Here is a 23174-nt window from a genome sequence, read left to right as displayed (position 1 = left end):
CAGCTCAGCCCCCCCCTTTCAATTTCTGAAGCCTGCTGATTTGAATATTTATAAATATCAGTAAATTATTTATTGTAGCAATCTGCTGTGCCATTTCACCAATCGCCGTTAACACTTTAGGGCTCGCTCTTCAGGAGGACGCGACTGGAGAAAACGGGCACCTGGGGGCTGGGAGCACGCTCCGGGGAGGGGGCTGTCATGCCAGGGCAAAGCCTCCGTGGCTGTGATGCCGGGAGGGGTTCCCTCTCCATGCAGCACAAGAAGAGTTGGGGGTGTTTGCAGGAGAGGATGGGGACCCTCTGTGCCCAGTACTAGGGGATGCTGCAGGGGGACACTGGGAGAGGACATGGCTGGCAAGGGAGATCTGTGTTAATGGGGGAAGGCAGCAAGGAGGATTGCCTGACGTGATGTGCTCTTTGCTGCAGCACCCTTGCAGGCTTTGCCCTGCGGTGTGCAGGGACCTTGCTCTGGCTTAGAACTGAGCGCTAGCCCTCTGTGCTTCTGTAGTTTCTGTTCCCCTGAGGAAGAAAATTCCTCTCAGTTTCTCCTGTCCCATTCCCACCCTCCATCATTCCACTTCTGCAAGTGAAAATATGCACCATTCAGAGATGATGTGGTTATTTTCTGCTTGGGGAAAAGGGGGGCTCTGCATGTTCATTAGTTGTTGTCCTAGAGAAACCCCAGCAGCAGCACCAGAGCAGCCAGGTGGCCGGGTGGGAAACAGGAGCAGCCCAGCTGGCCAGCAGCCCCAGCACAGGGCACCAGCATCTCCAGAGCCCCATTGCTTCCTGCTCCTCTCAGGATGTCTTCTGTCGTACACTGCCCAGTGCTGGTTTCTGTATGCTGTTCCTCACTGTCACCAGAAAATTACAGCTTAACTCTGCAGCTGAGAAGGTTGAGCAAAGGGAAGCATGGCAGGCTCGCTGAAGGGAACCGGTACTGGTCTCTGCCCCTTTAGGCCAGGGTTGAACCAGGCTCTGGGAGCTGGAAATAGGGAGAAAAGTGGCCTCTTGTGCAGCTGGAGATGCCAGTGTGGCAGGCAGGAGAAGGTCAAGCAGTGCTGAATGCAGGCAGCCTGGACTGTACTCTGACAAGAGCTAACCATGGGGACCAGAGCAGAGTCCGCAGCTTTTCTGCCACAGTTTATGGATGGAGTGTGTAGGGAGAGCCCTCGTGGCTACGGGAAAGCAGGGAGTGTAGCTGGCAGTGCTTCCGTAAGGGTGCCCTGGCTGCTTTGTTTCTCCTCCCACGTCTTTGATTTTCTTCTCCTCCCTGCCCAGTGCTGAGCCGGAGGCTGTCAAGTCCAACTTTTACACCGAGGGCTTTCCCCGGCTTCACGCAGACACGCACAGGCGGGATCCATGCTTGCAGGGCAGAGGAGGTTGTTAAAGAGCCTTTGTGAACTCCCCAAGGTCAGCCAGAAGAGACAGCATCCACTAATCCAAGGTCATTTCCTGGGCTAAAAGCAATAAAATGTTTTATTGATAAACTGAAGAGGGGAAAATATACACACTAAATCCACTCTCACACATTGGGGGCCATGCCTGGGCTGTTGCTGCCTTTGCCCCAGCCCTGGCTGAGATAATGCACGAGTCATCATGCTGGAGGGGATATGTTTTCTGGAAGGGGCTGAGCGTTTGGCTGCCTTCCCTGCCTCCTCCCGGCGTGTGGCCAGGCACTGCCAGGGCATTGCTCTAAGGAAACTTGTTCCCAATGCCCCAGCGGCCTTCTGCTGTGAAGGTTTGGCTCCATCTTAGGGACCAGAGCTCAAGTGTGAAGAGGCTCCAGAATGCAGCATCCGCACCCCCCTCCCCAGAACGTCGTGCTGCCCTCCCTGTTTGGGGCTCCTGGACAGACTGGAGTCTCTCCAGTCAAGCTTGCACCACAGTGGTTAAAAAAGAAAAGGACTGTGCAGCATGTTGGCCCTTCTTCCCTCTCCCTCCCCACCCCAAATAATGCTGTTAATAATTAATCGAATGAGAGCTTGCAGCTCCTGGAAAGCTGGCACTGGGACCTCCCTCCTGAACGGAGCTGCTCAGCTGGGCTTAAAACTCTTCAATAGGAATATGAAAGCTCCATCTGTTCAACGTACCCAGCCCTCTGAAGTGACAGCACGCTGCCCCTCCCCAGCCAGCACCCCTCTCCCCACAGCACAGGCCCTCCTGCCCCTCCTCTCCTGCCCCTCCTCAGCCCCTGCCCCATCCAGCAGGGGTACCCCTATACCCCTGGCTCTTCCCTCACCAGTAAGCTGCTGCACGGCTAGGGCCCCCTCTCTTCCACCAATTCCAGCTGGTTCATCCCGCTCCCACACACCCCTTTTTCACAGCCAGGACCCCTTCTCCCCTCTACCAGGGTGCATTCCTTCATTAACCCCAAGCCAAAGCCAGACTTAAGCTCTCTTTTCCTTTCCCTGCAAAGCCAGACTTTCCCTTTGCAGCGCAGTTTGCCCCTCAGCTGGGTTGCCCTATTTCCATCCATGCTGCAAAGCCCTTTGTTCCTGCACACGGTGTGCCCCCCATAGCCCCTCTTCTCCCTTGGGGTGCTGGGCCCCCCTTAGCAGCACCCCACTGTGGAGTTCATGGGAGAGAAAGGGCTGCTTCAGGGACTGCATGGAGGGAGAGAGCCTGGGGCTTTGTGCGGGGCGCTGGCAGCACATGGGGACCGGGTGAGAGAGGCGCGGTGGGGGCAGCAACCTGGGCTTGCCGGCAGCAAGTTCTAGGGGTGACAAGGCAGCAAAATGGCGAGGTGGGTTTTGTCCTCCTCCTTGCCAGGCCTGGTTGTGGCAAGCCGTACCTTTTCCTCAAAGGGAGGATTGCTCTCAAGATGCCACGGGGCTGGGTGCAGAGCGGAGGGAGCCGGTGTCTCCTCGCAGGGTGTGGGGAGGGGGCAAGCGAAGTAAACTCCTGGTGGCATTGTTTTCAGAGGAAGTGCTCAGTGTAAATAGAGCATGTGGGAGAGTTTGTCCTGGGCAGAGATGAAAAGTCTGTGTGACAGGCTCAGGTTATAAACGGCTTCCTCAGATTGATGTGAAATCAAAACATTTCTATTTAGACGAAGAAAATGAAGGGGGATGTTTACTTAGCCTGGAATCTTTAAACAGTGCGATGGAGACGCAGGGTGATTTGGGGTGGGGAGCTCGGCCTGGGGGGAGGGAGCCTCTGCCTGGCTTCAGGGGTCCCTCCCTGCCTGGCAGTCCCAACGTCGGGCAGATACGAGGGTCCCTCATTCAGCAGCTCAATTCCTCCCCTGTGCCCGAGTGAAGGGAACACAGATGCTCGGGTCCCTGCCAGCCCGATGGCCATCTTCAGCGTTCTTTGTAAGAAGGGTTTCCCTTCTACTTTTGAAATGGACAGGCTGAAAGAGAGGAACAGAAGTTTTGTTATAGGTAATGTCCCTCCTGTTCCATAGACAAGGAAATAAGGCAATGGAAAGATAAAATGATGCATCTGGGCTTGCAGAGAGTTGATTACAAGGTCGGCAGAAGAAGCTGGGAGTTCTGATTTCCTGCAGCTATATGTGCATAGGTGGGATGGAGATACGTAAGAGTCCTGGTACTACAGGGCACATGCCAGCTCAGGAAGGTCTCTGCTAGGGTTAGTTTTATAGATCAGGGAAAAGGTATGTTTTCAGAACTTGCTTTATTCTTAACTTAAATAAACTTTCACTTTAGGAAAAGATTCTCAAAACGTTAAAGAGCAGCATTGCTGTGCCCAGAAGAAAAATCCCAAACACAAGGAGAAGGATGCAGAGAGGAAGGACAGGAGCTGGGGGGCAGAAGCTGGGGAGGCAGAGGGGCAAAGCCAGAGTGTGTGAGGTGGAAGGAGGCAGGAACAGGAATGGAAGACAAGTTGCAGGCTCCCTGGAGTTGCTGTGTACGCGGCAAGTGCAGCCTCAGGAACGTCTGTTCCTCTCTTCCTTTGAATAAATATTTATATATTCATTTGCCGGCTGGTGCACGCACTTGGCTGGTCACCTCCAGACCAGAATAATGGGACCTGCCCTCATTGCAGAAAGGGGGAGGACAGCAGGGATTTGGACTGCCGCGTGTCTGCCTCCCAGTTATCTCCAGCTGCGAGCGGTGCTGATCTCACCAGTTAAGCAGGGCCGGGTATCATGAGAACGTGGACAGGGAATCACCAGGCAGTGTTTGGGAGAGCAGCGCTGGTGATTCAGTGCTGACCCAGTGCCCCAGCCCTGGGCAGGCACCGCACCGTGCAGGAGGCGCTGCCCTAACCACCTGCAGCCATCGAGGCTCTGCTGGCGCTTCGCCCGAGCATACAGGCGTGAGCTGTAGGTGTCCTGGCCAGGCTCCAGTTGGAGCTCACAGCAGCCTCCTGAGATTCCCTCTGTGGTACCAGTTGCACATAGGATCGGCCTTCGCTTTCTGCCCTAAATAGAGTGGGAATGTGATGGGAAGGAAAGGTGCCACACAGAGACTTCTGCAGCTTCATGGGCGTCTGCCTGTGCCCATCTGTATGCGTGAGGACTCTGTGTGTGTGTTGGGGAATGTGTGAAAGGGAAACGTGTGGGGAAATGTACAGAAATGTATTTTGGGGAGATGGGACTTTTTAACCCGTACGTGTATTACTACATTTATGGAGCGTGCCAGTGCATTCATGCAGCTCTTGAACAGCTATAATTGCTAGATGGGGAGGTTTGTGTTTGGGGCAACCTCTGCTTCCCCTTCATGAAAGCGTGATTGCACATAGGTGTTAGTGCCAGGGGGTGCACGTTTGGAAAGTGGAGGATTACGTTTGGCCTCCCTTTGTGTGGGGGGCTGACATAATTTGTTGGGGGGTTATTTTTCTTGCAGTCCTTGACAGGGAAGCGTGTCTGAAGCTGTCAGGAGTTTACGCTAAGCAGCCACTCTGGCTCTTGGACAGCAGGTCTAAAGTTTCAGTCTGTTTGTATTGGGCTGTCATGTTATGGGATTAGGGGCTGTCACGATGGCTTCTGGATGCATTGTAGGGGGTCTGATTAATCTCACTGTGCTTCTGTGGAGCAGCACCTCTGTGCTGGTGACAGGGAGGTGTAGGCTGAGCTGCCACAAGGGACTCCTGTGCAATGGAGGGACCCGTTCTCACCATTTGAGGTCTGGAGATGGTTTCTATTTGCTCTCTGTGTGATGGGCCCCTTTTTCAGCACGGCATAAAGTCCAAGAGACCTCCAGCAATGTCCCCACAGTAACTCCAGTGGCATGTGTGTCCAGCAGGTGTTTTACTGGGTGCCCTTCCTGAGCCCTGGGACACGGAGCAGGGTCTGCCTTGGCTCTGTGCACTGCGGGAAGAGCCAGGCTGTGTGCACATTTCTTGCCTTTGAACCTTTAACCCTTCTTAGTCTGGGTGTCTCTCGGAGGTATCATAAATAAAAAGGGAAATGAGACAATGCAGCTGCTTTAGAATCAGTTTTTGCTTTTATTTGTGATTCAATCTTGTTAATTGTTGGTGCAATAATTATGCAAGTGACTCTGTGATAGGGACCATTTAGTTCAACATTCTCTGTGACCTTGAAGTTAAGTCCTTACCTTCTTCCTTTCTCCCCCCACTTTCTCTTACCCCTCCTTTACTAGCTGTCACATATGAATAAACTACATTAAAATAACAAACCCACACTAATTAGCTGATTGTGCTGGGAAGTGTGAGAGCAGAATTTCCTGTGTGTGTAGAGCGAGCGAGCGAGCAGGCAAAGGGGCCTGATCAACTGATACCAACCCAAGGTGATTTTCTCCCGTATGACTGCCACACACCAGTCTGGTGCTCCAGTGCATGCACTTGCCAGGGCTCCTGTCCTCTGTACTGGTTCTTTCTGGTCCATACGGGTTCTCTCTCTGACACTGTGTGTAAACTCCATTAAGTGAATTCCTCACCATCCCTAGGTTTAGACTTGGGAAGCTGTTTTCCCTGCCACAGGTGCTTGGGTGCAGTTACTGGCTGGTGTGGTTTTGGCAGCCAACACGTCTGGGATGGAGCTGGGGACCTAAAAGCAGGTGGTGCTGCAGTCTGAAGGAGAGATCAAGTTAGGCTTTTAACAGACTTCATATCCTGCCTGAGCCAGGAGCCAGTGCTAGCTCATACCATGTTCACCTGCCTGAGATATTTGGGGCCTTCTGAGCGCAGTTCAGTCCCAGCATAATGTGCCTCTATCTTGAGGCCAGTGGCATCCTCTGGTACCAGCAGGTTCAGAGCGTGCCTCTCACCGGGCTCTCCTGGCTGGGCTTCCACCCAGAGCTTAGGAAACAGATGGCAGTCCCACCTTTCAGAGGATGACACTGCCCATGCCTGAAGGCCCGTTGGGTTGGGACCAGCCGTTTGCTTTTCGGGTTCAAGTTGTCTGATCCCACTAATGCCCTTCCTTGCTTCTTTCCCCTCTCTTTCCAGCTGAAAGAACTATATGCACTGACGCAACCTCAGGAAAACCCACAATGGCTGCCAAGCGCAAAGGCGGCCTGAAGCTAAATGCAATCTGTGCCAAGCTGAGCCGCCAGGTCGTCTTCGACCACGGGGGAGCCGAACAGGCGCGGGCAGACAAGGGGCCGCAGCGGGAGAGCAGCAACAAGGACCTGCCTCAGCCTGGGACCAAGGAGCTGGGGACAGAGTTTTCAGATGGACTCAGCCGCGTGCAGAAGATCGAGGAGGACAAAAGGAGGGAGGTGATTGAGAAGTGGGTGAACGGGGAATACAATGAGGAGCCCTTGCTGGGGCGAGTGGAAGGCAAGGAATGTAAGGGCGCCGAGAGCGCAGAGGTGCCCCCTGAAGGGGTTTACATGGTACAGCCCAAGGGCTGCAGTGATGAGGAAGATAACGGGGACGAGGCAGACGCTCTGAGAGGCTCGCAGGATGGCAACTTCTTGGATGACAGGGATTCAGATGGGCCGGCCTCGAAGGACGATGCCTACCGGTCCTCCAGTGGTGAGACAGGCTCCAAGCTGGGCGGAGGAACCACCTCAGGTAAGCCCTGTGCCCCCTCCACCTCCCCGTGTGGGGCAGCTTCACGTTGCATTTTCTGTGGGGCAGACAGAGCTGTTGCAGTGTGTTCATGCCAGATACCATCTGCATCTGGCAGCCAAGGAGGAGGGTGAAGCCCCAATCCTCTTTCACAGGCCTGGCATTTTTCTTTTGGGACCGTGCTCAGTTTGCCTCTGCTTCAGCCTCCCCTTCCTGAGAGGGGTGTTTGTTGGGGTGGATATGGCTGGATGGCTTTTTCCAGACCATAGATCCCTTGGTAGAGTAGATCTGCCCCTGCAGACTCTTCACACCATTCAGATGGAGATAGCTTTTGGGTGTACTGGTTTCCTGGTCATGTATTTCTGCATCAGGGAGGAAAAAAGGAGAGAGTGCCCTTGTGGTGAATCCCAGGTGAATTCTGCAGCGTATTCACACACACGCCGGCTGTGCAGTGCAGTGCATTGCATTGCAGTCAGGGTTGTGTAAACACACTCAGGCCCACATGTTGCATCTTACACAATGGTAATTAACCCCAAGATCAGAGCTTGACCACAGGAGCCCAGGGCTGGAGGGCAACAGCCAGTAACCCATCATGCATTTCAACCTGGTGCATGCTGCAGTCCAGCTGCCCATGGAGGTGCAGAGCCACACCTTCCCCGGCTTTCACAGGCAGGTCTGGTGCAGCCACCTGCAAAAGCTTAGGGACTCTCAGGGACCTGAGGCCGAGGGCAGCTCCAGGAAGGGGTGCCAGGGAGGGGGTGCACTTAAGGCATCCCAGTGGGGCTGGGGCCACCACCCCACAGGGTGCCCACACTGCCCAACAGCCAGCCGGGGTGAAGGTTCCGGAAGGAGTGGCCACCGCGGTGGGAGGCAGGAGGTAGGCGGTGGCAGCTTTACCCAGGGGAATGGGTGGGAGGGAGGGGACCCCACGGGGGAGGCCGGTCCAGTGCAGGACCCCACCAAGCCCCAGCCACTGCCCTCTACTGCTCGGCACTGTGGGGCTGGTAGCAAGCTTGGAGTGAGCTGCTGTCTGAGCGCTACCTGTCTTTGTCACGTACCCCTGGTTGGCCTGCCCGTACAGATGCCCCTTTCTGGATGGCAACTAAGAGCCCGTAACAGAGCTGTCCAACATGTAATGCATCGCATTCCCTTTTTGCTGCTGCGTGTTCCCTCATCCCGGCCAGAGGGGCTGAGGGGTTACTGCTTGCCATGGCATTGCTTCCTTCATGAGGCAGGCATGGGAGCCCATCCACCGGCACTGCTGGCAACGTAGCACACCCTGAGTCTGGGCTCAAGCTGGCGAAGCTGCCGTTTCCAAACCTGTACATCCCGCACCGCTTTGGTCCGGGATGCTGACTTAGATGCAGTTGCAAGGTTTTTTCCCCCAGGCTGTGTGTGCATTTCTTATTTGCAGATAGCTTCCACCTTATTTTTGTGGTGCATTCAAAAACTGAATTCAGGAAGAGATGTTGGGGGAAAGCCCTAGCTGAATTTCTTTCTCACTTCTGATACCCAGGTTCCCCCCAGGTTGATTCTGGGGGGCCATGAGTGCTAAGCCTTGGTAAAAGCTTAGGGTAAATTGAATTCTCTCCATTAGGGCAGAGCAGCTCCCTCCCCCGATTTGTCACTCAGCTGGATTGGATCTGTAATTGAAAGATCTCCCCCTAATCTGCTCCACCTGCACGTACCCCTCCCCTGATCTCAGCACTTCGTGAATCCATCAAACTTTCCTCCTTTTGTGTGTGCACATGTTTTCCTCCTCCTGTTAATAATGAGCCAAAACTCATCTCTGTCTGTCCGTTCTCCTTCTGGAGAGGCACATTCTCTAGTCTTCATGAGTTCAGTGGCAGCGCACATAATTATGCATATAAGATATAAACAGAGCTGTTTAATTATCCTTCGCCACATCAGTGACAGAGTAATTAACAAACATTGCAAGATCAATGAGGAAAAGTGTGACCTTCAGTTTCCTTTGATAGGAAAGCCCTTGTCGTTCCCAGACACAAGGTGATTGTGCCTGGACTCTGGTTTTAGTTTGTTTTAATTCCTCCCCATTTGCAGCTTTTACTTGCTACGAAAACTAAAAGGAGGGGAACCTAAATGTAAAAAGTATGTTACCAAACTGGGGAAAATGAAAAGGAACTGAGGTTTCTCACTGGGGTTGGAGTTCTCAGTGAAATGCCTTTGCAGGGCTGTATTGTCAAAGGATTATGCAAAAATGTATAAGCATTCATGGGGGGCTGAAGACTCATTTATGTTTAAGGCAGGTAATGGCACATGCGGCGTCCAGTTTACATATACGGCCACATGAGATTTGACTTGCAAACAGACATGCTGCCAGGTCTTGAGCGTCTGTTTCAAGAACCCTGTTGTAAATGTCATTTGCAACGTTTCCCTGGAAAGCACAAACTGAAATATCTCTTGCTTTGGAAATGACAAAGTTCTTTTCCTCTTCTGTCTTTTTCTTTCAGTATTCCAGAAAATGGATTTTAAGCTGTTTATCACCAAGTCCTCTCAGATCTGGTGTTATTGGGTGCAAGTTAAGTTTATTCCAGTAAGACCTGGAACTGCCTATACCAAAAAGGAGGGTTTTTTTCCTGTGAGCTGGCAGGTAGCAGGAGGCAGTCAGATCAAAGGAGAGGAATAAAGCTCTGCCCTCCTGGTCCATGTGGCTTCGGGGGAGCCATCACAGGAACCTGGTTTTGAAGGTTCTGAGCACCCATTGCTCCTTCGGAGGACATAGAGGGTACAGAGCTGGCAGTGCTCAGCAGCATTTAAAACTGAGCCTATACCTCTTTGATCAGCTGGAATTGAGTGAAAAGCAGGAGCCACACAGAAAAACAGTTCCTTCATCTAGCTGGGCTTTCTTGTTCAGTGGGGAAAGTAATCCTAATTATATGGGGCTGAGAAGGATTCCTGCTTCTTGGATTTGCGGCGTGTACACACACAGCCTGCTTTATGGGACTTCAGCTACTGCTCATGCCCTCCACTAGCACCTCCTTTAGTCTAATGCCAAATCCCTGCCACCTCTGCCTCGTTCCAGGGTCAGCCATTGAGGCTTGTTGTGCATCAGGCAGGAGTTTGCAAAGACTTGCTCCATGCTATTCAATCCTCGTGCTTTGAAACAAGATGGGGAACATGAGTGTATGACATCCCTACTTCTTTTTCTGAGCCACCCCTTGGAAACAGGGGATGAAGGAGTCGGTGCCTAGTCTTGCCTTATGTGCCTCGCTCTCTGGGACAGCTAGGAAGCATGTTCAGGAGTGGCAAAGCTGGCGTCTGTCTGGAGATGGGTGTCAGAAGCTGATCTGGTCATGCAGATATGTTTCTTCATTCATTCATGCACCCTCCCCTGCACACTGACTGACCCATACTTCTCTACACACATTTATATATAGCATTTAGATTTCCCAGTACAGGCTCTGACAGAGATCCCTTTCCACAATCTCGCTGACGCACACATATCCAGGGAGATTTTCCTATACAGTTCCATGTTCTTCACTCTACCTGTTAGTGGGCTAAAGTAGTCACCAGGAGCTTTCCCCTGTACAAGCTCTGAAAGTTCTCCTTTCTTTTCTTAGCCTGTTGGCTGAGTCTCTTACAAAGGGAATATTGGCCCTGTTTTCAACACAGGGGGTTTTCTCTTCATAATTTCCTGGGGAGACTCCACTTGGGAGAACATGCATGATGAGTGCCAGTTTCTTGCTCATTATCCTATAACCCCCAAGTCTACATTTTTTCCCTCCCAAGCAGAATAAAGGACAGAGCCCTGGCTGGGATGTCCCATCCCCCAGTATCCAGACCTTGCACTCCATTTGGGCTGTTTTGCTTTTCCATCCATATATAGTGTGCTGCTGCAGGCTATTTTTAGCCCCTTTTTTGCTAGCTTCGGATCCTTTGTGATACGATAGCTGCTCTGAGACGCACAGATCTCTGCTCTTTGGCAATGCCCACAAATGGAGAGCAGCGGCAAGGGGAGAGGGAGCCCTTTTATTATCACATAGAAAAGGAGAGAAAAATGTGGTATAGGGGCGGGGAGAGAAGACCCAGGGACAACGCTTCCTGTGCCTTCCAGGGCTGTGCGCTTTTCACAGGGATTTGTTTCCCAACCGCTGTCCTGCTTCACTTTTGTCTGCATGTGGGTATGGGGAGGGTTTTCTGTCAATTAGGTAATAATAATTACCTCTTCACTGTTGTTTGAAAGTGTATGTGGAATGAGTTGGCTGGGTCTCATACTGTCTTTGTAGTGAGACAGCTCCCTTCCATAAGGTGCCTCCTCTTGGAGAGCCTCTAGCTTTCTGGTTAGGTGCCTGTGCAAATAAATGAAGGCTGCCCTGACATTAGGGGGTGTGTTGGTGGGCTCATGCTGGGATGAGTGAAGGTGCACTTGCCGGGCAGTGAGTGGTGGGAACTGGCCAGGGTCTCATCTCAAATGTAGATGAGGAAAGACTGAGCAGCACTGGCAAAGCTGTTAATCAGTGAGTATTGCAATCATCTGGAACCAAATTTGAGCAATGGAAAAGCAGAATGCAAGGTATTTTGGGGGATGAGGGGATTAAATCCAGGGTAGTGAAATCTGAAGTCAAGCTCAGACTTTGCAAAGCTCAGAAAAAAAGTCTGTAAACTCCTTTCCTATGGTCTTGGGTTTTTGCATTGAATTATTTGCACCAATTGAGGTCTAGCTGCATGGGTACCAAAGATGCTTTCTGAGACCAGGTGTGCAGATGAAAGAAGTTTAAAAAGGCGCTGGTCTACAACATTTCATTTTCTCCAGTGTTATAACAAAATACTAGGTTTCCTTGAATCTCCTCTCTGGATTTGTAATGTCTGTGGAGCCTGAACTGAGCTGGGATTTGTAAAACTGATTTGAGATGTAGGATTGAAAAAGAGGGTCTCCCCTCTTTTTTCATATGCTGCAGGTTAGGATAAAGAAGGAAAGAGGTTGGCTGACTTTCAGGGCAGCTGTTAAAGCTAGTAAAAATCACACTTAATAGTTTAATTTCCTATCAGATCCTCTCTGTGGTATTCTTTCTCCCCTTGCAGTTTGGCACAGGCTGGCTAGAGTTCTATGCAGTGCTTGGAAGTCAGGGTGTTGTGAAGAGGTTAGAGGATTGTTTTACAGGTCCAAAAGATTGTTTTACAGGAAAAGCAGAACAGGTAAAGCAGATTTAACAGAAAGAGGGAAGTGTTGGACCCAGTAGGGATTTCATGGGTTTAATCACTTCTGTTGGGTCATAGGGTTACACTGAAATGGAGGTAGAGAAGAGAGAAAGAGAGGTAAAAAGGAGAAGTGCTTTAAAGCAAGATGAAATGATTTAATATGTCTGTGTGCAAAAGATAAAGTTGATGGCTTTGGTAGGGTGTTGGAGGGGCCACAGGAGTGGGCCAAGTGGGGAAGCACAGATGAAATGATCCTACCTCTGAGGATGGAGTAATACAGCCCTTCCTTGTGGTTTCCTTCTGACAAGTCTTCTTATTGGACACTGTGGGGCATTATTCTGCATTTAACATCCTTCAAGATGAATACTGACCCATGAGGTTGTGCAAGGACAAAAAGCCACAACCTGAGCCAGGCGCTGCAGGGGCATTGCCACCCACTCTTTTAACTAACAGGGTGTTTATTCAGAAGTCACACATCCCCAAATCCCATGCAGATGGTACATCTAAGTGCCCAGAACTGGGAAGTCATTTTGGGCTAAACCAGCACTTAGTAGATGGGTCTTTATCCTTCTGCTTGCAGGCTTCAGGCATGCTCACGTGCCACATACACAGGCAACTAGTGCAGCAGCACTTCTGCTACATGAACACAGCTATACCAGCCAATATTGAAGCAAGAATATGACCCTCAGGGTCTTGCACATTTTAGTGCCCGTTGCAGGCAGTCTTTTCCTCCGTATAGTCCTGTGAAACTGGTTTGCGGAAGCTGATGGCTATTGAACTTTGACTTTGCTCATTGACTGGGACTTGTGTGCAGAAATGTCTTTGTGTATGTGCATGCCTGTGTGTATGGCATCATTGGCTGTCAGATCCCCCAAATCCTAGGGGTCTGTTTTCATGCTTTGGATCTGTTGACCTGTTCTTTGGCTATGTCTTAGTGCCTTCCTTTTCCACTATGTTTCAAGGTAGTGTTGATTTGGTGTGAGCTGGACCCAGAGCCCAGAACCTCCGTTCTGTTGCCAGTGTACCTGCCTGTGCTGGCTCATGAGCGTATGCTTGCTCATGAGAGCTGGAGTGATTGGAAAAGATGATGAGGGAGGTTTGAAGGACTCCTGCACACAGTAAATCTTTACTCTGCAGGAGAAAGCAAGAGGGAGAGGAGGAGGAGCGCTGTGTCAGACTGAAGCCTAAATGAGTCCAAGCTGGCACGTCAGAGCAATCTTTATTTCCTCCTTTACACTGATATTGGGTGACCTCCAGATATGTGTTCTTCCCCTCCTGGTGGCCTGTGAAACTGCCTGAGGGAGGAAGGGAGGGAGAGACCCAAGGAAGGACAGCTTTTGCTCGTTCTTCCTCCCTATGATCATGCTCAGGTAGACTAAGCCCTTCCTGCCCCTTCCCCAACCCACAGGCTTTCTCCCCCTCTCTGGAGCCCACACAGCTCCTTCTGTCCTCAGTCCAAATCCTGATGGAGAGAAGGCTGTTCCTTACCCATTTTCCACCTGCATGGACTTTTCCCTTTCCTGGTCTTACTGGAAGCTGATCCTGGCTACTCAGGAGGCTGCCTGTAGGTTTCCATAGCCTTCGCTGAACTGTGGCCCCTTTTCACGTGGAGGGTAGTTGCTCTCCAGTCATTAAGACTGAGAACGAAGGGAGCAAGTTGGGTGAAAAGAAATCTTACAAAATTGACAGGGAAGGGAAGGACTGCAACAGCTACGGGGAACGATGCTGTCTTTGTCTTGCCTTCTCTTCTCCACTCCCCCTGCCCCCCACTCCTCACTGCCAAGCTTATCATGCATATAGCCTTTGCCGCTCTTCCCCCACCTTAATTCATCTCCACCTCTGCTGCTTTCCTTCTTTACTCTGCACTTTTCCATTCTGCCCTCCTCCTGCTCCACCCCATACATTGTCTTGCCCTGTCTCCCTTATCCGTTTCACGCCATGCTCTTCTGCCTGCTCTCAGCCCTGCTCTTCACCAACACACGTAGCATGTCTCACATGTTTCTACCCCACACACACACACACGCAGACACGCTGCCGTCTATCCTCTGTGCAACTCCTTCCGTATGCAAACACACGCAAGGACAGAACTGTACAATCCTCAGCATATTGGCATTGGTCTCACTTCCAGTAAAATTACTTTTTCTTCATATTAGGCCAAGGCAAGAGTGCAGAGACATTTATGAAACTTTGTTTAATGTACTGAAAAGCCATCGGCTAGAACATTTAGGAAATTGATTTTCCTGGCATTGATGAACTCTTTTTATTTTACCCCAGTATTAATTACTTTTTTTTTTTAAACAAATTAATTTAAGAGTCGTAAAACCTAACAAGTGAGCCAAACGTCAGTAGATCATGTTCCCCTCTCCCCTTACTCCCCCTCCCCGCTACTAGTGCTGGTATGGGAGGAGAAGAAAAATCAACGCCTTGCGTGACTCTCTCACTTCGGTTCTCTGTAGGGGAAGCTTCATCGCTGCGAGATTATGCCGCCACCACCATGAATGAGTTCCTGGGCATGTTCGGCTATGATGATCAGAACATGCGGGATGAGCTGGCCCGCAAGATCAGCTTTGACAAGCTGAATGCTGCTACCTCAGAGGCCACTGCGACTGCTGCCTCTCTCCCTGGCGAGGATGCCATGAGCAAACGAGCCCGCTTCTCCAAGTATGAGGAGTACATCCGCAAACTGAAAGCTGGAGAGCAGCTCTCTTGGCCCATGCACTTGGCCAAATCTGAGGAGTTGGGCTCCAAGCTGGGCAAAGAAACTTCCTCAGTGCTGGCACAGCCCATCCGGGTGCCAGGTCCAGATGCCTCCATGCTGACGGAGACCAAAGCCACCATCCTGCCACTGCCCTCTCCCAGCAGTTCCCAGATGCAGGGCCTGATGTCACGGGCCTCCAAATATGACTTCTTCATTCAGAAGCTGAAGACGGGTGAGAGCATCAGGCCACAAAATGGCAACACTTACAAGAAGGCCTCCAAGTATGACCTAGAAAATGTCAAGTACTTGCACCTTTTCAAGCCTGGAGAAGGAAGCCCAGATATGGGAGGAGCCATCGCCTTCAAGACAGGCAAGGTAGGCCGGCCTTCCAAGTATGATGTGAGGAACATTCAGAAGCTTACTCCGGTAAAAGCTCCAACACCCAGCCTGGCCCCTGCTCCCCTCGCCAGTACCCCCAGCAGCACTCCTGTGGCTGGGCCAGAGCAGTCCGTCTCATTGCCATTCAACACTCCTGAGTACCTGAAATCAACTTTCTCCAAGACAGACTCCATCACAACTGGAACAGTCTCTACAGTAAAGTAAGTGTCCTCATGCTTTTCTTATCTTTGTGTTGGTAGGAGATCAGACCTAAAGTCTGTGCGTGGATCAGTGGGCAATTCCAGTTTGTGTGATGATAAATACTGCACTGTTCGTGTGATGTTTCTTTTTGCTCTCTATTGGAGTGTCTGCTCCTCTGTTGCACTTTACATCTTTATTTATCTTACGTGCACTAAGGATGTGGCCTGCCATCAGCAGTCACAGCCATGAATCTAGAGCCCACTAGCTCCTGGGTTTGTGTGTTAAAATGAAAGATGGGAGAATATGGTGCTGTCTGCTCTCTAAGGCAAAGGTTGCAAGTACTTTACTTTCTCCTTCTTTACTTTCTCCTTCTTCCAGTTCCCCAGGCATCCAGCTATATCTGTAGGAGAATGTGAGTCTTCCATTTAACTCAATGGCAGAACTCTGCTGACTTTACTGTTAGCAAGGTGGGGCTTTTTGCTTGTCCCAGAACTCAGAAGACATTTTGGTGCCTAATTCCCATCAATTGTCGTAGGAGTTAGGCATATACGTACTTCTGCGGGGCCAGGCCTGTGTCTTCTCAATTTGCTTATTCCTTACACAAATAGAGGTGATTCAATTACCCCTTAGACTGGGCAAACTCATTTGCCCAATTACCACTAATAACCTCCTACACATACGTTGCTGGCAATCTCTGCAGTGATGCCATTGACTGAATGGAGATATCTGAAGGCCTTGCCAAACCTTGGATTACTTTTTAATGTGGCTTCCAGAGGTGGTAGCTGTAGAGAAGCTACCTATGTACGTGAGGCTGCAAACAGGGAGGAAGGGAGGGACTTCTCTGCTTTCTTGTCATGGTTTGGATTTACGTGTTTCTCACTGCGGACCTGGGGCTGTTGTAAGCTGTGAATCCCACGGAGTCATTTGTAGTAAGTCTGGGACCTCCGGCCCGCACTTCGGTGGCAAATGCCGTCACACACACCCTACTGCTTTGCCCTCTGGTAAGGAAGAAGGCTGTTTCGTGTTTAATATGTGGACCTAGGAGACCTTGGGCTGAATGTTCTTTGCACTCTCAGGCAAATCTGCATCCCCCACTTCCCATGTTTCCCCACCTGGAAGGCAGAGCTAATGATGCCTGTTTTCCATGTGAAGCAGTCATTTCCCAACTGCCTGCAGATAGATTTGGGAGCTCTGGGTTGAGGTGCATGGGAAAGGGCAGAGGATTATTAACATTTGCATCTGGCCCCTGCTCGGGATGAACCTGTATGTGTTCCGATGGCAGGGAGGGACTCCTATTACTAAAAAACACTGGTGTAAATATTCCTGTAGGCCCAGTGCCTTGTAATGGGTGACTTGGTCAGGGACTCTCTGCCTAAAGGGTCTGCAGAACACTCAACTATCTGGAGTTCATTGGCCATCCTAGAGCTGTGCTTGGGGGGCTGTGAGCTGGTCTTATCTGCTTTGGTGTTGCACTGGGATCCCAGTTTGATTTCCTTTCTCTTGCTCATTTCCTGCCACTTGCAGATGTGGGTTTGCAGCACCATGGTGATCCCTCCTCTAGCCACAGGACTTCCTCAGCTGGGGCATCATGATGGGGCTGCAACAGGAATGGAGATGACCAGGGCCTTCAACTTGTCAGTTCCCAGTGTCCTGATCACACATTGGAGTACAGAAGGGGCTCTGGTCACTTCTTCAGGCTGCAGATACAGGCTTTCATGACAAAAGCAGCCCATTAATTGTGCTGGTGGAAGAAGTGCTAACTGTGGGATCTGGGACCTGGCTTTCCATTCACAGTCCCCACTGGGACCAAATAACCTGGCAGGAATTACCCCTTACTCTCCCACATACGCACATATACCCTAGCCATGGGTTTAAACTCTCTAATATCTAATGCTATTAACCTGCCCTGAACTGATCTACCTACTACAGGTGAACTCTGTACAAAAGTGTCCTTGTCTAAACCAGGCTACAGAGCTGTCCTGAGTGGGAGTGGAGGTTGGGCGGGGGCAAAACTGAGACGGAAGACCACGTACAGTCTGTCTGGGATTTTGTTGGTATGCTGATGTCTCTTAGGCAGGCTAGAGTCTGGCCCTGTTCTCTTCTTCCTCTTGCTGAAGTCACTGAGGGTGAAATTTCTGTGTGCTTCCTAACGGTGTTAAGTAACTCAGGCTTATGTGACAGTGGGGTGTAGTTGGGTTGGTTTTCTCATTGATTAAAATACATAAATAACTTTGCTGCCCCATCTGTCCATTGGAGTTGGGGTATCTGTGTGAACGAAGAGGCAGTGAAAGCCCCATCTAGGGGGCTGTAGCCATGTTGCCAGGACCAGGTAGGAGTACGCTGTGCCTGCTGGCCATAGGAAATGCGCAGTAGCTCATAGCACCGGTGAAGCACAGAGACTCTTCTCCCACAGTTGAGCCTACAGCAGACGTGTCTCAACAGCCCTTCCATGCACATAAGGGCAGTGTTGCAGGGTGCTTCAAGGAGGTGTTTGTTTTCATGTGGCCATCACGTGTTTGTATGTGGGTATTTAGTTTTTTTCTGTGGAAAAACAGGTTGTCATGGTTGGTCTTCTCAGTGCCTCCAACAAACTGAACTGAGTCCTGCAAAGAGGGAACATGCAGGAGGGGTGGTAGGTGGACTGTGTGGTTCTCTAAGAAAAGAAGGTACAGGATTTGAAGGGGAAGGGGAAGGGAGGTTAAACCCATGGGTGTCTTTGCTGGGTACTCTTCGGTGGGCCTTCTCTCCTGACGTGTCAGTGGTGCATGAAGCAAGGAGCTCAGAGCGTGCCCTGTTCCTGCCTGCTAACCAGCTCTGCCCTGTGTGTTTCTCATTAGGAATGGATTACCCACTGACAAGCCAGCTGTCAGCGAAGACGTAAATATTTACCAGAAGTATATTGCCAGGTAGGCAAAACTATTGACTTTCTTGGGGAAAGGGCTGGAAGTAAGAGGGTGGAATGGTGATGGGAGAGATGAGGTCTTGTCCATCTGGATCAAGTATTTAAAGTAGTCATTGGCACTTCCATTTCCCTCTGGCATCTGTACTTGCTCTGTTTCCCTGCTTGGGAGAGCAGTAGCTGTGAGAGGTGTACAAGCATGCCAAGAGCATGTTCAGCTCCCCAGAGCTGTTAGACTTTGTGACAAATAGTGGAAAAATGTTTCACTGCAGAAGTCCAGGATTTAAATGGGAGCACTGTATCTTAACTGTCGTTCTTTCTGTCCTTTGCTGCACTGTCTCAAGCTTTTTTCCCCTACCATGTCCAGTGCCTGCGGGAGGCAAGCAGAGAACATTTCACCTCTGAGAAAATAGGCTGGAGGCATTCACAAGCGACTTGAGTTTAGGCAGGTCTTGGCATCCATGTGGAATGTTTATCCTAGACTATTTTGCAGCTCATTTATATGAAAAACCCTCACAGAATAAGGTGCAGAATAGGGCACCTTATCACAGCTCTGGGCAAGCTTAGGTCAGAAATGAGTGATGCTGAGAGGGAGCCCAAGGCTGTTGTGGTGAGACAGTGAGTAATGCCATGAGAGCCAGAGGGACAGAGGAGATTATTGCGTAACACCTGCCTGTTTTACAGCTCACAGTGTAAAGGGTCCATCAGCCTTTGCCCCTGGCCTGTTGAATCCTCCATCTGTACTGTGAGGAAGCTCACTACGAAAGCCCCTCATATACAGAAAGACCAGTCAGGGAAGCGAGCGAAGACTTCTCTCCAGAGATAAAACTGAAGGGTTTGTTCCCACCAACAAGAGGGGGGGGAAATGTGTAGTGTGCTTTCCCACCTTGCCAGAGCCTACAGACTCTCTGTGGGACACAGTCAGCTGCTAGGAAGGTGCAAGGGAAGATCTTGGCACATCAGCAGGGGATGAGGGTGGGAACAGTGCTCTCCCTAGCTGGAGAGTAGAACGAGAGATTATTTCCCTTCCATCCCTTTTGCCCAAATCCCTGATGTAGGAGAAGGGGGCAGAAGACCACATGGGAAGAGAGGACAGTTGCACCACTACATGCAGCTCCTCAGGCAGCAATGCCTCCAGTGCATGTGAGAGCTCGCTGCCTCCTGAGAGAGTATAGGAATGAAAGCAGGGGTTTAAGCCCATCTTTGCATGGGGCAGAAGGAGCAGCACCTTTTTATTGCTGAGACTGCAGGAATTGCAGAGGCTGCAATGAGAGAGGAGATGCCACCCTTTCTGTCCCCAGTTCCCCTCTTAAGCAGAGAACTGTATAAACACTTCACCCACATCCACTCTTCATAGCGCTCTGCAAGCCCATTCCCCTGGGTCAGGCAGGTAACTGAGGGAGGCTTGTGAGATAGCTAAGGGACACCACATCCTGCTTAAAAAGCTCTGCAAGCCGCCCGTTGGCAGCACAGCCACTTCCCTTCAATTTACACACAATTTAAAAAACAGTTTAAAGCCTTAAAATCAAGGGGTGGGGGGAGAGAGACACGACACTCTATGTCTGTACTGCATAATTAGCTTAATGAGTTTGCCAAAGCCACTGCCAAAAGCTGCCCAGGGATAATCCACTCTCTCACACAACAAAACAAAACCTCTTACTTAGCTAGTTTGGGTTGGGTTGGTTCCCCCCCCCCATATATTTATAATTAAAAAAAAAAAGACCACAGAAAAAAATTATTATTATTATTATTAGTGCCTCAGCAGATGGTGCTTCTGGCAGCACTTGCTTAAATATTTATTTCTGTGTGGGTTTCCTCCCCCCTTGTAATTGGGGTGGGTTTTTTTTCTTCCTTCTTTCACATCATCGTTACAGGGTAATGAGTCTGTAAACACTCTCTAAGCATGCTGACTTCTTTATTTATTATTTTTATTATTATTTATTTATCTTGGGTTTTCTTTCTAACTCTTGCCAGATCGAGACTAGTTCTTTCTGGCCAAAAAAAAAAAGTGAACTGATTAAAGTAAGGGAAGGGAGAGGGGGTTGTTCTTGTGAAAATGAATCTACGTGCCTGTATGGACAATTTAGGAGTTTGGATTTGCATATCACTGTGACTAAATGGTCTGTGAGTTTGCTTGTTTCAGGGGTGTGTGTGTTTGTGTCTGATCGTGTGCATGGATATTGTGGGTGCGTTCATGTAAATGAAGAGGGGTGTTGATGTACCTTAGAGTATGTGCATGTAAATGTGCGTGTGTGTGTGCGTGTAAGTAAGCGTGTGGTGTGTAAGCTTTCCTGTTATGAAAAAGCTAAACAGATGCTGTGCTTTAAAAATTAATAGCTTTGAACTGTTTCAAGTGTCAGAAGAAACACAGGATAAATATAACCCTTTAGGAGCCTAACCTTACAGACTGAAAGCAGAATTTCCCCTTTGTGCTGTGTTTGCTGCTTCCCTCCTTCCCCAAGCACCCGGTTTGGTAGAACACTTGCCTCTCCCTTCCTGCGTTGTAGACAGCACACACACACACACGCACACACACACCCACCCCTTTCCGTGGCACGTGGAAGGGAGGGCAGGAGTTTAAAGTGCTAGAGTGCTTGTTTAGCTGTTGCTTTTAAAGCTGAGCCAGTGGCATCAGTAGCCGATCCTACTCCTGCTAGGATGCTTCAAGTAACTCATCCCATACAGTCAGATCTCTTTGGTGTCTGGCCCTTCTTTTACTGCAGTTAGCATCTCTGGTCATTTTGCATCCTCACTTCTGATAACATTTTGGACTGCTTTGCTTCAAAGGTGTATATTTGTCAGCAAGGTCTTTATCTGCCTGTTCTCTTTGCCTGGCCTGCGCGCCACAGTTTTCCAGCCCTGCACAGCCCTGTGCTCTCTCTTCACCATCTCATCAGTGTAATAGGGAGGAAGCTTTCCACAGAGCAGTTTCTTGCCTTTAAAGCTGCTGGTGGTGGTGCTGCTGACATAACACCCTGGACTAGCAGGACCAGTTCATTCGATCTGCTGAGGAGCTACATGTACCTGCTTAATGCCATGGTGACTCAAGCTGCAGCCTGTGCCCTGTACCAGCCTCACAGTTGCCCAGGCGCTGAGCAGGAATCGCTTCCTCTGCTTTCAGTTCCACACCTTTGTTTGTGCAGCCAGCCTTGCTGTTTGCCTTGTGGTTTGTTTCTTCTCCACTGCTGAGGTTTGTTCCAGTTTCTCAATCACTTGTTCTGACGTGATCCTGATTTCCTGCAGTATTTCTTCTCCTTCCCCAGGGAAAGGCATGTCTGCTCCTGGCATCTGTCCCTGTCTCCCTTTGTGAATGCTGAGGCAAAGAAGTCATTTAATTTTTTAGCAATGTCTATCTTTTCTGTCAATTAAGTCCCCTTTCCATCTCCTAGAGGCCCTGCTGTCTCCACAGTTGACCTCCTCTTCCTTACTTGCTTCAGAAATGCCTTATTTAGTACTGCTTTTCATCCCAAGTTTTTCTATCCAGTAGCTTAGCGTTACCTCACCTTATGGTGATCCATAATCTTCCCTGCTCCTGCCCCATTCCTTGACTGCCTCAGGACACCTTCGTTCCACTCACTTTTCCGTTTTACCCGTTGCCCTTCCTTGTTTCTTTCGCATGCCCTTTATCATGTGCACTCCCGCTGTGTTTAGCACTAAGCGACGTGAGGAACCTTTGAGGAACCTTTGAGCAGATGGTACTTTATCTTTGAATGTTTCCCCTCTGAGTCCCCTTCTCTCCGCTGCTTTTCCCTTTCAAGCTCTTCAGCTCTTCCAGGGTCCTCTAGAATATACATCAGAGAGTTCATTGCACTGATTAGCTCGTTACTGGATCGTCCCCTTTTGCCAATTACTGATGTGTCTATCTGTCAATACATTCTATGTCTGTCTGTTTGCATGTAGATATTATATGGCCTTTCTTGGCATTTTTTACCTCCTTGTATGTCAGGAGTTTCCAGATTTGCTGTGTGGAATGCTCAGTGGTGACCTGCAGAAGTGGAGTAGGTGCATGTTGTTGGCTGTTGCTTCTTGTGTCCTGCTTTTAAATGCACTTAAAGGCAGGCTGAAAACCCTGTTCTTTGCATTGCATTATTTTTTTTTATTGTGAGCAAATACTGTATCCACATGGAAAATAGTGATTAGCAGGGCTGTAGTGCATGGGAGAAGATGTGTACACAGGATCTAGATGTTCTGCGTGTAACGCTTCATTCTGTTCTTGTTGATCCATCTCACCTAGCTTTCCCTTGATCTGTCCATATTATTGAAAGTCCTATATAATCTTGCCATGATCATGCCTGAGCTTTTCCGAGGTCCTACTAGATGGGCATATACCTAAAATTTAGAATCCATGTTTGATCAATGTTTATTTGTCTCCTTTTGGCATGGGAGATTTCTGAAACTCATTGCCGTGGTATCTAAACCCACATATGAGAATCTGCTGAGAGTTGTGAGATATTTAATTCTAAGAAGCCACCTTTCCTACTCTTACCCAAGTAAGCAACTTAGATAATGGAGATGAATTTCAAAGGCAAAGACAGACAGATTAGGGATGTACAAGACCTGAATGATCCTGCTCAAGAAGCACCTTAAATAGTGACAAATGGGAAAAGGAAGGCGGGAGGGTCACCATCCTTGGAGGGGATAAAGGAGATGGGGTTTAATGCCATTAACATGTGGGATGAAAGCAGGAACGGGACTGACTTCATTTGTACCTTGCTTATAGGCATTACTGTCAGGACACTGTTTCATTGTCTCTCCCTTTCTTTCTTCTGTCCCCCTCTCATGTTTGCAGGTTCTCTGGCAGTCAGCACTGTGGACATATACACTGTGCATACCAGTATCGAGAACATTACCACTGCCTTGACCCAGAGTGCAACTACCAGGTAAAATAATGGTA

The 23174-nt window shown here is 49.8% G+C and overlaps 1 protein-coding gene across 2 annotated transcripts in view; it reads left to right on the top strand.

Annotated features, from left to right (window-relative positions):
- The window catches only part of CASZ1 (castor zinc finger 1), a 96788-nt gene that overhangs the window by 37359 nt on the left and 36255 nt on the right, over positions 1-23174 (top strand). For both annotated transcript variants that reach the window (XM_064470148.1, XM_064470147.1), the window contains exons 2-5: positions 6378-6947; positions 14561-15401; positions 18219-18287; positions 23070-23160. In XM_064470148.1, the coding sequence (XP_064326218.1) occupies positions 6378-6947; positions 14561-15401; positions 18219-18287; positions 23070-23160 (1571 nt within the window). The remainder of the gene's footprint in view (positions 1-6377; positions 6948-14560; positions 15402-18218; positions 18288-23069; positions 23161-23174) is intronic.

Source organism: Phalacrocorax carbo, chromosome 20 (genome assembly GCF_963921805.1).
Source record: "Phalacrocorax carbo chromosome 20, bPhaCar2.1, whole genome shotgun sequence".
Classification (NCBI taxonomy): Eukaryota; Metazoa; Chordata; class Aves; order Suliformes; family Phalacrocoracidae; genus Phalacrocorax; species Phalacrocorax carbo.
Note: the sequence above shows the minus strand (reverse complement) of the source record. Positions and strands in the feature narration are given on the sequence as shown.